This window comes from Macaca thibetana, chromosome 16 (genome assembly GCF_024542745.1).
Source record: "Macaca thibetana thibetana isolate TM-01 chromosome 16, ASM2454274v1, whole genome shotgun sequence".
NCBI lineage: Eukaryota > Metazoa > Chordata > Mammalia > Primates > Cercopithecidae > Macaca > Macaca thibetana.
The window spans coordinates 59324160-59339567 of record NC_065593.1 but is presented as its reverse complement, the minus strand read 5'-3'; the positions used below and the strand labels follow the sequence as shown (position 1 = coordinate 59339567).

Here is a 15408-nt window from a genome sequence, read left to right as displayed (position 1 = left end):
TCTTTAATGCTTCATTTGCTCTTCCGTCGTTTTAGGAGCCATTTGGGGAAATCAGTTCAAGATACAAAGCAGATCTGAGCCCAGACGATGCTAAGCTCCTCAGCACATTCCTAAATCAGATTGGCCTAGACGCCTTCCTGCTGGAGCTGCACGAAATGATCATCTTGAAACTAAAGAACCCCCAAACTGAGGGGAGCTTCAACCCTGAGTGGAGGTATGGATTTGCACACCTGTGGGGCGGGGCAGACACAATGTTCTGCCGTCTCTCCTGTGATCTTCCATAGACACAGAAGTAGTTATTTTCTTACCACAAGATCCCATTTCCTGCTTTTTGCCATTACCGGGGCACCTTAGGACTAGCTTTTTGGTTTTAATCTCTGCTGGGTTTTCTTTAAGCAAGTACACAAGTTTTTCAGACAAGAGTCTTGCTCTGTTACCCAGGCTGGAGTGTGGTGGAGCAATCTCAACTCACTGCAACCTTGGCTCACTGCAACCTCCGCCTCCTGGGTTCAAGTGATTCTCGTGCCTCAGCCTCCTAAGTAGCTGGGACTACATGTGTGTACTAACATGCCTGGCTAATTTTTATATTTTTTAGTAGAGACAGAGTTTCACTATGTTAGCCAGGCTGGTCTTGAACTCCTGGCCTCAAGTGATCTGCCCGCCTCGGCCTCTCAAAGTGCTAGAATGAAAAGGCGTGAGCCACCACCCCCAGCCTACAAGTCATATATTCTAATTTTTACAAGTAGACTATGTCAAAGAGAGGTACATTTTAAATCTGATACTAGGCCGGGAGTGGAGGCTTACCCTGCAATCCTAGCACTTTGGGAGGCTGAGGTGGGTGGATCACCTGAGGTCAGGAGTTCAAGACCAGCCTGGCCAACATGGTGAAAACACAAAAATTAGCCGGGCGTGGTGGCACTCCCCTGTAGTCCCACCTCCTCAGGAGGCTGAGGCAGGAGAATTGCTTTAACCTGGGAGGTGGAGATTGCAGTGAGCCGAGATCGCACCACTGCACTCCACAATCCAGCCTGGGCAACAGAGGGAGACTTCGTCTCAAAAAAAAAAAAAAAAAGTGTATGAGAATACTCAACATTGGATATTATCCATGTTTTACAATGTTGCCAATCTAATGGCCAAAATGCTATCTCATTTTCACTTGTATTTTCCCATTTACCGTGAGGCTGAACACGTTTTTTATATTCATCAGCCATTTGTATATCATCCTCTGAATTGCCTTTATTTATTTTTCATTTTTTGAGACAGTGTCTCACCCTCACCCAGGCTGGAGTGCAATGGTATGATCTCAGCTCACTGCAACCTCTGCCTCTTGGGTTCAAGCGATTCTCCTGCCTCAGCCTCCTGAGTAGCTGGGACTACAGGCATGTGCCTGCCCAGCTAATTTCGTTGTATTTTTAGTAGAGACGGGTTTCACCATGTTGACTAGGCTGGTCTCGAACTCCTGACCTCAAGTGATCTGCCCGCCTCGGCCTCCCAAAGTGCTGGGATTACAGGTGTGAGCCACCGCACCCGGCCTGTCCTCTCTCTTTTTGTGCTTTCACACACTTGTTCACCAGTTTAGGTGTGAAGTAAGGATTTAACTTGACGTTTTCCTGACTAGATCATCAAACTCCAGTCTTCCTCACCAATATGTTTCCTATTTGTTATTTTCCTCCATTATGCTATGTGGCATATACCTATATACATGTATGTTATTTGAACCTATTCAATAAGTCTTTACTAGCCTGTACTTTTCATGTACATAAAAAAGATCCCTTTCCTAGAGAATTTCCCATCTTTTGTTAATGAAAAACATGTGATAGAATACAAGGTTTTTTGAATGGTGCGGCCTTGTTTAGCAACCCTATAAATAAACATCACCTTGCTAGAGGGCCTAAAGTCACATGAAGGGGCCGGCACAGGGTGCTCCGTGGGCTTCTATCGTGTTTGTGTACTGCATGTGGGAAGCAGCAGTCAGGAACCAGAGCCTTCAACCCAGGATGCTAGTCTCAGTTCAGGAACTCAGGTGATTGACCTTAAACTGCTCCTCGGGATTTGTTTTTTTTGGTGGTTGTTTTGTTTTTTTGTTTTTGAGACGGAGTCTCGCTCTGTCGCCCAGGCTGGAGTGCAGTGGTGCGATCTCAGCTCACTGCAACCACCACCTCCCGGGTTCAAGTGATTCTCCTGCCTCGGCCTCCCAAGTAGCTGGGATTACAGGCACCCGCCGCCATGCCTGGCTAATTTTTGTATTTTTAGTTTCTCCATGTTGGCTAGGCTGGTCTGGAACTCCTGACTTCAAGTGATCCACCCGCCTCAGCCTCCCGAAGTGCTAGGATTACAGGTGTGAGCCACTGCGCCCAGCCTAGGATTTTAAGTCTTAATGAGCATTTTGGTTCTGCTGATGACAACAGGAAAAACTGACATGAGGGGACTGACTGGTCCCCTTATGTTATATGGGAGACTTTTTTTTTTTTTTTTTTTGAGATAGGATCTCACTGTGGCCCAGGCTGGAGTGCAGTCGTGCAATCTCGGCTCGCTGCAGCCTCTACCTCCTGGGCTCAAGTGATCCTCTCACCTCAGCCTCCTAAGTAGCTAGGACTATAGGCATACACAACCACATGCCCAGCTAATTTTTGTACTTTTGCTAGAGACAGGGTTTCGCCATGTTGCCCAGGCTGGTCTTGAACTCCTGAGCTCCAGTGACCCACCCGCCTCAGCCTCCCACAGTGCCGGGCTTACAATACATGAGCCACTGTGCTGAGGAGACTGTTTTCAATGCTCTCTTATTCTTTCGTTTTTCAGCCTGAGAGACACTCTGGTAAGTTACATGGAAACTAAAGAAAATGAAATTCTTCCTGAAATGGAATCTCAGTTCCCAGAAAAGATACTGCTCGCCAGCTGTGTCTCAGTGTGGAAAACAGCTGCTGTGCTGAAACGGGATCGACAAATGAGATAGAATTATTTCCTCAGCTGTCTTCGGATGACGTGGGAGAGAAGGCTCCTCTCTCCTCTCCTGCGGTGTGGACTTCATCACGGACTGGTGCTTTTGCATTCAGAAGGAAAGCTGTCAGCATAGTACCGAATTCAAGACCAAGGCGTGCTACATGAGCTGACAGCTTTTTGAAGGCCGAGCTGTTTCTGGACCATGTGTGTACATGTTCTGAAACTTTCTCATGAGTACTGTTCATTGGGAGATGACAATGAAGATTAGATGAAATTGGAAATAAACCAATATTGTTTACATTCCAAGAGACAAGTAGCTCAGCCACACTCGCAGCAATGATCTGTGCCCGCTCGCCTCTGGCACTGCCCACCCCTTTTTTTCTAACTCTGTACTCACAGAAGAAAATCTCATTTTCTTCTTTCTTCCATTCCCTTAAATTGTGAGTATTGTACATAGATTTCTGGGTTTCCAAGATGATGTGAAAAACTGCCAGACTGTTTTTCATCTTCTCACAAAGACAAGAAAAATCGGGGCATTTTGTGAGTGCCTTAAGATCAAACTAACCAGATCTGACCCACGCCCTCCCAATGAGTCACAGACCGATTTCAGAGGGTCAGAGCCAAAAGCCTCACTGTGAAAAGCACTGGACTTGGACCAGGGACACCATCAGGGCCTTGGTTTCCTCATGCTTAAAATGGAGAGTGGACTAATCACCAAAGATTCTTCTGATCTAATATTTTGAAATTGTAAGAGAAAACTAGATGACTGTAAACTCGGTCACAGGCCTGGTTCTGGCAGTTCTTTGGGGAGTTTTTGTGGCATTATGCCAAATAAACATGCAGTCTCAGCGTGCTCTCGCTTGTGTGAGTATGTAGTCCTTTGTGTGGTTCTCGGCCATGGCATAAAAACTGAGACTCAGCACATCAAAATCAGTTACGTTTCCAAAAGAGGGAAGAGTCCCCGGGTCCGGATCTCGTGCTGCTTTTCTCACTGAAGTGTTGCCTTTTTTCTTTCCAAAATCTGCTTTGATACTTAGGACCTCTCTGGACTAATTTCTCTTCCTAGACAGCTCAGCACAGCTGTTGATAAGTTAGAGGCAGTATCCTTAATATTCATTCTAAACGAGTTAACGACTTAACTTGAAATTGGGCCCAAGGAGTGAGAGCTACAAAAATAGAAAATGCTTGTTCAGGACTCAGCCATGCACACCTTGCGCAGCGCTGGCAGGAGGCACGGAAGGAGCTGTGCTCCGTTCTCCTCACTGTGATGGTGCCGCCACAGGGTCTGATGAAGGGCAGAGTGACCCAGACTGCAGGCAGGAACTGACTTACACAGTCCCTGGCATTTAGTCATCCGTGATTGTTTTATCATTCTGGACTGTGCAGAGCCACCTGCCACCGAGATCTGCATTCCGACTGCCTGTGAGCGGGTGTGGGGGCCAGGGGCTGGCCTGCTGAAGTCTTCAAACTTGCACTCGGAGCTCCTTTGATACCTCAGGGCTGGCCATGAGGTGGCAGCTCACACCCAGACTCGCTTGGCCACACCTCAGCAGCAGGGAGTCCACTGTCAGCCTCTTTCTGTTAAGGCTTTTGTTTTTCCTTTGGCCTGGGAATTTTTCCCATTTTTATGAAGAGTTTTAAACTGTTTCATTTTGTACGCTGTGCTTCAAAGCCTTAACTGTCATATCTTGCATTATGTTGTTTGTACATAAATATACTGGCCTAGCAGAGGCAAAACAAAGTGAATTCTATTTTACTTGTCATACCTGTCTTAATAAACCAGAGTTTTGCTGCTAAAGAACCCTCCTCTCTGGGGGCAGAGCTTCTATTTATGGCACATAGACATCAACGAGGCTTTTGGGAATTGTTTCTGTTGTTTGTGGAAATGTCCTTTAGAAGCACCCATGAAGAAGTATGTCCAGACTGTTCAGACAGAAAGCACGCTCTGCCGTCGAATGCGAGATGGTAAACTTTTCCTCTGGACAAGATGACAGCAGCCCGGCGACTCCACAGTGGAGCTGAGCGCCACTCCCTGGAGCCGGTCTGGGACTGAAATGCTTACAGCTCAGCCTCAGAGAGGAGTCCCCTGTGCCCTGCCTAAAATGACTTCACTGGAAACAGCAGGGCTGCAGCTAACAGAAGTACAGGTAGGAGCTAACTAACTTCACTCATGAGTCCACTTGTGGGATGAGAGATAAACAATAAGCCTTCCAGGAGCCCACTTACGTTTGAGTGCTAAAAATGCCCCTTTAGGGGGAAAATTGCATTTTCTCTTCCAAAAAGGAAAGGCTCTTCCAGGCGAGAAGAAGAGGCATGCTGGCCTGCACGGGAACACTCGCTTTGTCTGCCCTGCGCCAGCCTCACCTCACCCTGCAGTTTCTGTTTCCGCCATGGATGCCTCATCACCGACCCTGACCTTCCCCCTCCCAACCCTTTATTCATCCTCACTCCGGCTCATACCCGCTTCCCTGGACAGTTCCCTGCTGCAGAGTTCTTTCTGCTTTCAGCCCTACCTTGGTGGTGATTTACCTAAAAATCTTCACAACTGATTATATCCTCTTCAAGACCTGACTGTGAAAATATTAGTCGAGTGTGCACACCTGTAATCCCAGCTACTTGGGAGGCTGAGGTGTGAGGATTGCTTGAGCCTGGGAGTTTGAGGCTGCAGTGAGCTATGATTGCACCGCTGCACTCCAACCTGGGTGACAGAGTGAGACCCTGTCTCAAAAAAAGAATAAAATAAAATCACATAAGGACATTATTGTGTGTGCAAATTATTTACCTTTCATTAATAGTTACAAGACTGTCGTGTGTCAGCTGAGACGGGTATGAGCTATTTCAGTTATTCCTATATATTCAGGCAATTCCAATTTAGAAACAAACTTCCAGTGATAAATATTGGGAAGAAAATGTCAGCTCAGGGCCAAGCAGGTAAAGCCACCCAAGTCTAGCCATGCCCACATGCACTAATGTGCTTAAGGAAAACAGCTCTGATTTGATACATAAAGTGCGAAGTGTAATAAGGTTACATAACTGAGGAGGTGGCCAGAGAAAACCTGAGCCTTGAGCTGAATAACAATACAAGCCATGATTAGCATTTATATTGTATTCTGCATTATTCTCATCCCATCACGTTCATTCATTAAGTTCAACCATTAGCATTATGAATCCTGTTTCCAGCTGGAAAAACAAGCACCAGGAAAGTGCATTTTCCCCAAGAGAGCAACTTTGGTCAAAAGTCACACCTAATCACCCTCGCTGTAGGACAGCCCTTTTGAGGAGGTGAGGGTGTATGGGGAGGCAACCTGGGGCTGAAGCAGAGGGAAGCTGGAGAGGCTGGAGGAGAGGCCCTGGGTCCAGCAAGTGCTCCACCAGGCTGCCCCTGCTCAGGTGCTCCACAGCCCATAAAAAACACCTTCAGCCCTACTGCACCTCCCCTCACACCTAAACTTACTAAAAGGGTCCTACTAAGGGAAGAGACCACCCCTCATATTGTCTTACGCCCAATTTCTGCCTCCAAAGAAAGAAGTAAAAACTGAAAGGCAGAAATGAAATCCACAGGCAGACAGCCCGGCGTGGCACCCTGGGCCTGGTAAAGATCGACCCCTGACCTAATTGGTTATGTTATCTATAGATTACAGACACTGTATAGAAAAGCACTATGAAAATCCCTGTCCTGTTCTGATCTGATTACCGGTGCATGCAGCCCCCAGTTACGTACCCCCTGCTTGCTCAATCGATCACGACCCTCTCACATGGACCCCCTCAGAGTTGTGAGCCCTTAAAAGGGACAGGAATTGCTCACTCAGGGAGCTCAGTTGTTGGAGATGTAAGTCTTGCCGAAGCTCCCAGCTGAATAAAGCCCTTCCTTCTTTAACTCGGTGTCTGAGGAGTTTTGTCTGCAGTTTGTCCTGCTACATTTCTTGTTTCCCTGACCGGGAAGCGAGGCGATTGGCGGATGGTCAAGGCAGCTCCTTAGACGGCTTAAGCCTGCCCTGTGGAAAATCCCTGCGGGGGACTCCGACCAGCTCGAGTGACGCGGATCCTGAGAGCGTTCCTGGGTAGGCGTTTGCCCCGGTGGGACGCCTCGTCAGAGCAGTGCGTGGCAGGCCCCCGTGGAGGATCAACACAGTGGCTGAACACCGGGAAGGAATGGGCACTTGGAGTCTGACATCTAAAACTTGGTAAGACTGGTCTTTGGAACTTGCCTACTCCATTTGAGTGGACGCGTGGCCTGATCACCCATGGCGTGCCTTTATCGGCACTTTGGTTTTGGTTTTGGTTTTGACTTGGTTTGAACTGCTTGACGGGACCAGTCTTGGGAACTTGCCCACTCCATTTGAGTGGAAGCGTGGCCTGATCACCCATGGTGTGCCTTTATCAGCACTTTGGTTTTGGTTTTTGACTTGACTTGGATTGCTTGATACTTTGGTTTTGGTTTTGACCTGGCTTCGATTTCCTGACACTCTGATTTTGGTTTTGATTCTGGTTTGGCATAAACTGTAAAAGTGTGTGTGTGCCCTTTTTACCTGTTCTTTGTTTTCTGGTGTCAGTATGGTGTTTTGTCTCGAGGAGACATGGGTGAGGCACAAAGTAAGCCCACCCCACTAGGAACTATGTTGAAAATTTTCAAGAAAGGATGTAAGGGAGACTATGGAGTACTATGACACCAGGAAAACTTAAAACTTTGTGTAAGATAGACTGGCCAGCATTACAGGTGGGTTGGCCATCAGAAGGAAGCCTGGACAGGTCCCTTGTTTCAAAGGTATAACACAAAGTAACCTGTAAGCCAGGGCACCCAGACCAGTTCCCGTACATAGACACTTGGTTACAGCTGGTTTTAGACCCCTCCCACAGAGGTTGAGAGAACAGCAGCATAAGCAGCTGGCAGAGGCAAGGAAAGACCAGCAGAGAGAGAGAGAGGAGAGAGAGAGGAGAAGAGGCAAACAGAGAGAGGAAGAGACAGAGAGACAGAGGGAGACAAGGAGACAGAGACAGAGAAGAAGAGACAGAGGCAAAAGGAAAGTCAAAGAGAGACAAAGAGAAAAAGAATAGAGACAGATATACAAGTAGTTAAGAAAATACAGTGTACCCTATTCCTTTAAAAGCCAAGATAAATTTAAAACCTGTAATTGATAATCCAAGGTATTCTCTGTAACCCTATAACACTTCAATACCACTTTGTTGTCAGTGTAAACAAGGGCATATCCCAAAAGCACTGAGGCCACTGATAACCTGTAGCCTTCAGATCAAAAATCCTTAACCCAGTAACCCGCGGATGGCCCAAATGCATTCAATCTGCAGCGGCAACTGCTTTGCTAACATAAAAAAGTAGAAAAATAACTTTTAGAGGAAACCTCATTGTGAACACACCTCACTAGTTCGGTTCAGAACTATCCTAAATCAAAAAATGAAAAAAGTAGCTTACTAAGTCAGAAATCTTAAAGTATGGGGTTATTCTGTTAGGAAAAAAAAAAAAGATGATTTAACATTAACCACTGAAAATTCCCTTAACCCAGCAGGTTTCCTAACGGGGGATCTAAATCTTAATTACTGTACAAAGGTCCAACCAGACCTAGGAGGAACTCCCTTCAGGACAGGAGGATTGATGGTTCCACCCAGGTAACTAAACAAACAAACAAAAAGCCATCTATACCAATTCTAAGATAATTTGGACAAAACAAAGTCTTATTAATAGCAAAGGATAATTAAAATCCCAAACTTACAAGGTTTTCAACAAAAGTAAAGTTTGCTAAAAGTGAACAGTGTAACATGTATTATAGTAACTTCTAATCTTGTGGCCTTAGTCTAGTTCACAAACGTAAAAGAAGTTGGCTTTGGAAAAGAATGGTTATCATCTTCGGAAAAAAAAAAAGGAAAAAAAAGGGGGATCAGAATTTATGTAAAAAGATTATTATATGGTAAATTCTTGTCCTGAAATAAATTGTCAGGCCTCTGAGCCCAAGCTAAGCCATCATATCCCCAGTGACCTGCACTATCCATCCAGATGGCCTGATGCAATTGAAGATCCACAAAAGAAATGAAAATAGCCTTAACTGATGACATTCCACCATTGTGATTTGTTTCTGCCCCACCTTAACTGATCAATGTACTTTGCAATCTCCCCAACCCTTAAGAAGGTTCTTTGTAATTCTCCCCACCCTTGAGAATGTACTTTGTGAGATCCACCCCCTGCACGCAAAACATTGCTCCTAACTCCACCGCCTATCCCAAAACCTGTAAGAACTAATGATAATCCCACCATCCTTTGCTGACTCTCTTTTTGGACTCAGCTCGCCTGCACCCAGGTGAAATAAACAGCCTTGTTGCTCACACAAAGCCTGTTTGGTGGTCTCTTCACATGGACTCGTTAGACATTTGGTGCCGAAGACCCTGGTCAGTGGGAGACCAGTCCCCTGTCCTCACCCTCACTCCATGAAGAGATCCACCCACGACCTCGGGTCCTCTGACCAACCAGCCCAAGGAACATCTCACCGATTTTAAATTGGATAAGCAACCTCTTTTTACTCTCTTCTCCAACCTCTCTATCTCTCAACCTCTTTCTCCTTTCAATCTTGGCACCACCCTTCAATCTCTCCCTTAATTTCAATTCCTTTCATTTTCTGGTAGAGACAAAGGAGACACATTTTATCCGTGGACCCAAAACTCCGGCGCCAGTCACGGACTCAGGAAGGCAGCCTTCCCTTGGTGTTTAATCATTGCGGGGGATGCCCCTCTGATTATTCACCCACGTTGCAATGGTGTCTGATCTCCACGGGGACGCCTGCCTTGGTCATTCACCCACACTCCCTTGGTGGCAAGTCAATTGTGGGGATGCCTGCTTTGGCTGCTCACCCACATTGCAGCCCAGGGCTGCTCCCAACCTCCCTTCTCTGTGTCTCTACCCTTTTTAAACTTGCCTCCTTCACTATGGGCCACCTTCCATCCTCCATTCCTCCTCCTTCTCCCTTAGCCTGTGTTCTCGATAACTTAAAACCTCTTCAACTCTCGCCTGACCTAAAATCTAAGCGTCTTATTTTCTTCTGCAATACCGCTTGGCCCCATTACAAACTCGACAGTAGTTCCAAGTGGCCAGAGAATGGCACTTCCGATTTGTCTATCCTACAAGATCTGGATAATTTTTGTTAAAAAATGGGCAAATGGTCTGAGGTGCCTGACGTCCTGGCATTCTTTTACACACTGGTCCCTCCCTAGTCTCTGCCCCCAATGAGACTTGTCCCAAATCTTTCTTCTTTCTCTTCTGTCTGTTCCTTCAGTCTCCACCCCAAGCTCTGAGTCCTCTGAATTCTTCTTTTCTTTTTTTTTTTTTTTTGAGACGGAGTCTCGCTCTGTCACCCAGGCTGGAGTACAGTGGCCGGATCTCAGCTCACTGCAAGCTCCGCCTCCCGGGTTTACGCCATTCTCCTGCCTCAGCCTCCCGAGTAGCTGGGACTACAGGCGCCCGCCACCACGCCCGGCTAATTTTTTGTATTTTTTTAGTAGAGACGGGGTTTCACCGTGTTAGCCCGGATGGTCTTGATCTCCTGACCTCGTGATCCGCCCGTCTCGGCCTCCCAAAGTGCTGGGATTACAGGCTTGAGCCACCGTGCCCGGCCTGAATTCTTCTTTTCTACGGACTCATCTGACCTCTCCCCTTCTCCCCAGGCTGCTCCTCGCCAGGCCAAGCCAGACCCCAATTCTTCCTCAGCCTCTGCTCTCCCACCCTATAATCCTTCTCTCACCTCCCCTCCTCACACCTGGTCTGGTTTACAGTTTCGTTCTGCGACTACCCCTTCCCCATCTGCCCAACAGTTTCCTCTTACAGAGGTGGCTGGAGCTGAAGGCACAGTCAGGGTACATGTGCCTTTTCTCTATCAGACCTTTCCCAAATCAGCCAGCATTTAGACTCTTTCTCATCAGACCCCACTAAATATATACAGGAATTCCAATATCTAACTCTGTCCTACAATTTAACCTGGAGTGACTTAAATGTCATCCTGACTTCTACCCTCTTCCCAGATAAACGGGAAAGAGTTTTTTCTCTAGCCCAGTCTCATGCTGATAACCACCGGCTTCATGAGCCAGAGTCCAGGAAGGCATTAGAGCAGCTCCCCGAGAGGATCCCCAATGGAACTATCAGGCAGATTCCCCAGGTATAGCTACGTGAGATTACATGGTTTCCTGCCTAGTTGAAGGGCTTAAAAAGGCAGCTTACAAAGCTGTTAACTATGACAAACTTAAACTACCTCTTTAGGTAAAGGTAAAGATGAAAACCCAGCCCAGTTCATGGCCTGCTTAGCAGCAACCCTTAGACGCTTTACCACCCTAGACCCAGAGGGGCCAGAAGGCTGCCTTATTCTTAATATGCATTTTATCACCCAATCAGCTCCTGACATTAGAAAAAAGCTCCAAACATTAGATTCCAGCCCTCAAACCCCACAACAGGACTTAATTAACCTCGCCTTGAAGGTGTACAATAATAAAGTAGAGGCAGCCAAGTAGCAACGTATTTCTGAGTTGCAATTCCTTGCCTCCACTGTGAGATAAACCCCAGTCACATCTCCAGCACACAAGAACTCCAAACGCCTGAACCACAGCTGCCAGGGATTCCTCCAGAACCTCCTCCCCCAGGAGCTTGCTGCAAGTGCTGGAAATCTGTCCACTGGGCCAAGGAATGCCTACAGCCCAGGATTCTCCTAAGCCATGTCCCATCTGTGCGGGACCCCACCAGAAATTGGACTGTCCAACTCACCCAGCAGCCATTCCCAGAGCCCCTGGAACTCTGGCCCAAGGCTCTCTGACTGACTCCTTCCCAGATTTTCTCAGCTTAGCGGCTGAAGACTGACGCTGCCCCCTCGCCTCGGAAGCCTCCTGGACCATCACGGACTCTGAGCTTCGGGTTACTCTCACAGTGGAGGGGAAGTCCGTCCCCTTGTTAATTAATACGAAGGCTACCCACTCCACATTACCTTCTTTTCAAGGGCCTGTTTCCCTTGCCTCCATAACTATTGTGGGTATTGACGGCCAGGCTTCTAAATCTCTTAAAACTCCCCAACTCTGGTGCCAACTTGGACAACATTATTTTCTGCACTCCTTTTTAGTTATCCCTACCTGCCCAGCTCCCTTATTAAGTCGAGACATTTTAACTAAATTATCTGCTTCCCTGACTACTCCTGGGCTACAGCCACACCTCATTGCTGCCTTTTGCCCCAGTTCAAAGCCCCCTTCACATCTTCCCCTTATATCTCCCCACCTTAAACCACAAGTATAGGACACCTCTACTCCCTCCTTGGCGACCAATCAGTCACCCCTTACCATCCCATTAAAACCTAATCACCCTTACCCCGCTCAATGCCAATATCCCATCCCACAGCATGCTTTAAAAGGATTAAAGCCTGTTATCACTCACCTGCTACAACATGGCCTTTCAAAGCCTATAAACTCTCCTTACAATTCCCCCATTTTAACTGTCCTAAAACCAGACAGGTCTTACAGGTTAGTTCAGGATCTGCACCTTATCAACCAAATTGTCTTGCCTATCCACCCCGTGGTGCCAAACCCATATACTCTCCTATCCTCAATACCTCCCTCTACAACCTCTCCACAACCCAGTATTCTAGAAGTTCTGGATTTCAAACATGCTTTCTTTACTATTTCTTTGTACCCTTCATCCCAGCCTCTCTTTGCTTTCACTTGGATTGACCCTGACACCCATCAGGCTCAGCAAATTACCTGGGCTGTATTGCCACAAGGCTTCACGGACAGCCCCCATTACTTCAGCCAAGCCCAAATTTCTTCCTCATCTGTTACCTATCTCGGCATAATTCTTCATGAAAACACAAGTGCTCTCCCTGCTGATCGTGTCCGGTTAATCTCCCAAACCCAAACCCCTTCTACAAAACAACAACTCCTTTCCTTCCTAGGCATGGTTAGTTACTTCCACCTTTGGATACCTAGTTTCACCATCCTGAGTAAACCATTATGTAAACTCCCAAAAGCAAACCTAGCTGACCCCATAGATCCCAAATCCTTTCGCCACTCCTCTTTCCGTTCCTTAAAAAACAGCCCTAGAAGCTGCCCCCACACTGGTTCTCCCTAACTCATCCCAACCCTTTTCATTACACACAGCTGAAGTGCAGGGCTGTGCGGTCAAAATTCTTACACAAGAGCCGGGATCGCGCCCTGTAGCCTTTCTGTCCAAACAACTTGACCTTAGTGTTTTAGGCTAGCCCCCCACATTATTCCTGCTACCACACCTGACCCCCATGACTGTATCTCTCTAATCTAACTGGCGTTCACTCAATTTCCCCATATTTCCTTCTTTCCTGTTCCTTACCCTGATCATATTTGGTTTATTGATGGCAGTTCCACCAGGCCTAATCACCATACACCAGCAAAGGCAGGCTATGCTATAGTATCTTCCACATCGATCACTGAGGCTACCGCTCTGCCCGCCTCCACTACCTCTCAGCAAGCCAAACTCATTGCCTTAACTCAGGCCCTCACTCTTGCAAAGGGACTACGAGTCAATATTTATACTGACTCTAAATATGCCTTCCATATCCTGCACCACCGTGCTGTTATACAGGCAGAAAGAAGTTTCCTCACTATGCAAGGGTCCTTCATCATTAATGAAAGGGCCTCTTTAATGAAAACTCTTCTCAAGGCCGCTTTACTTCCAAAGAAAGCTGGAGTCATTCACTGCAAAGGTCATCAAAAGGCTCCAGATCCCATTGCTCAGGACAATGCTTATGCTGATAAGATAGCTAAAAAAGCAGCTAGCATTCCACCTTCTATCTCTCATGGCACTTTTTCTCCTCATCTGACCACTCCCACCTACTCCCCCGCTGAAACTTCCACCTATCTCTCTCTTCCCACACAAGGCAAATGTTTCTTGGACCAAAGAAAATATCTCCTTCCAGTCTCACAGGCCCATTCTATTCTGTCGTCATTTCATAACCTCTTCCATGTAGGTTACAAGCCACTAGCCCACCTCTTAGAAGCTCTCATTTCCTTTCCATCGTGGAAATCTGTCCTCAAGGAAATCACTTCTCAGTGTTCCATCTGCTATTCTACTACTCCTCAGGGATTGTTCAGGCCCCCTCCCTTCCCCATACATCAAGCTTGGGGATTTGTCCCTGCCTAGGACTGGCAAATTGACTATACTCACATGCCCCGAGTCAGGAAACTAAAATACCTCTTGGTCTGGGTAGACACTTTCACTGGATGGGTAGAGGCCTTTCCCACAGGGTCTAAGAAGGCCACCGCGGTCATTTCTTCTCTTCTGTCAGATATAATTCCTCAATTTGGCCTTCCCACCTCTATACAATCCGATAACGGACAGGCCTTTATTAGTCAAATCAGCCAAGCAGTTTCTCAGGCTCTTGTATTCAGTGGCGCCTGGTTTTACCTCAAACTGCCACCCTTAAGTCTCTCTTTAAGTGAATAGAAGATCTTCAGTGACAAAGTACGCTCCAAAACTTTCACCCTGATGAAGTCCCATTCTTACTTTTATACTCACTCTTATTCTCATTCCCATTCTTTTTTTTTTTTTTTGAGGGGTCTCACTCTGTTGCCCAGGCTGGAGCGCAGTGGCCGGATCTCAGCTCACTGCAAGCTCCGCCTCCCAGGTTTACGCCATTCTCCTGCCTCAGCCTCCCGAGTAACTAGGACTACAGGCGCCCGTCACCTCGCCCGGCTAGTTTTTTTTGTATTTTTTTAGTAGAGACGGGGTTTCACCGTGTTAGCCAGGATGGTCTCGATCTCCTGACCTCGTGATCCGCCCGTCTCGGCCTCCCAAAGTGCTGGGATTACAGGCTTGAGCCACCGCGCCCGGCCCTCATTCCCATTCTTATGCCACCCTCTACCTCATTACCTCCAGCATCCTATCAATCTTGCCCACTCTCTCCTCACTGCCTCCAATCCTTCTCTAGCAAAGAATTGTTGGCTATGCATTTCCCTTTCCTCCTGCTTTTACAGTCATCCCCACTCTACAGGCCGACTGGGCTACCTCTCCTCTGTCTTCCTGCACCTCCGAATCTCCTTCACCAGCCCTCATCTTTACCCGCCTGAGGAACTTCTTTACTTTCTAGACAGATCTGGTGAGAACTCCCCAGACATTTCACACCAACAAGCTGCCATCCTTCTCCGCACCTACCTATAGCACCTTTCTCCTTATGTCAATTCCACCCCCCCCCATATTTGGACCCCAACCACACAACTATCCCTGTTGCCGCTCCTTTATGTGTCTCCCGACAACAGCCTGCTGGAATCCCTTTAGGCAACCTTCCACTGTCCAAATGTTCCTTTACTCTTTATCTCCAGAACCCAGCCACACACATTACCAAACACATGGGAGCATTCCAGCTTCACATGACTGATAAGCCCTCTGTCATTACTGACAAACTCAAAAACACTGGCAGTCACTATTGTCTAGGAAGAGACCTACCCTGCATCTCACTCCATCCT

At 47.2% G+C, this 15408-nt stretch overlaps 2 protein-coding genes across 6 annotated transcripts in view; one reads left to right on the top strand and one right to left on the bottom strand.

The window, feature by feature from the left end:
• The window catches only part of RNF213 (ring finger protein 213), a 322271-nt gene that overhangs the window by 131140 nt on the left and 175723 nt on the right, over nucleotides 1–15408 (top strand). For 4 of the 5 annotated variants that reach the window (XM_050763977.1, XM_050763978.1, XM_050763981.1 and 1 more), the window contains 2 exons: nucleotides 36–214; nucleotides 2800–4738. In XM_050763977.1, the coding sequence (XP_050619934.1) occupies nucleotides 36–214; nucleotides 2800–2953 (333 nt within the window). In that variant the 3' untranslated portion in view covers nucleotides 2954–4738. Of the gene's footprint in view, nucleotides 1–35; nucleotides 215–2799; nucleotides 4739–15408 lie in introns of those variants that run through there. The other variant, XM_050763979.1, reaches the window with a different exon arrangement.
• EIF4A3 (eukaryotic translation initiation factor 4A3) overlaps nucleotides 1–15408 on the bottom strand; it is a 321735-nt gene that overhangs the window by 274058 nt on the left and 32269 nt on the right. The window lies entirely within an intron of this gene.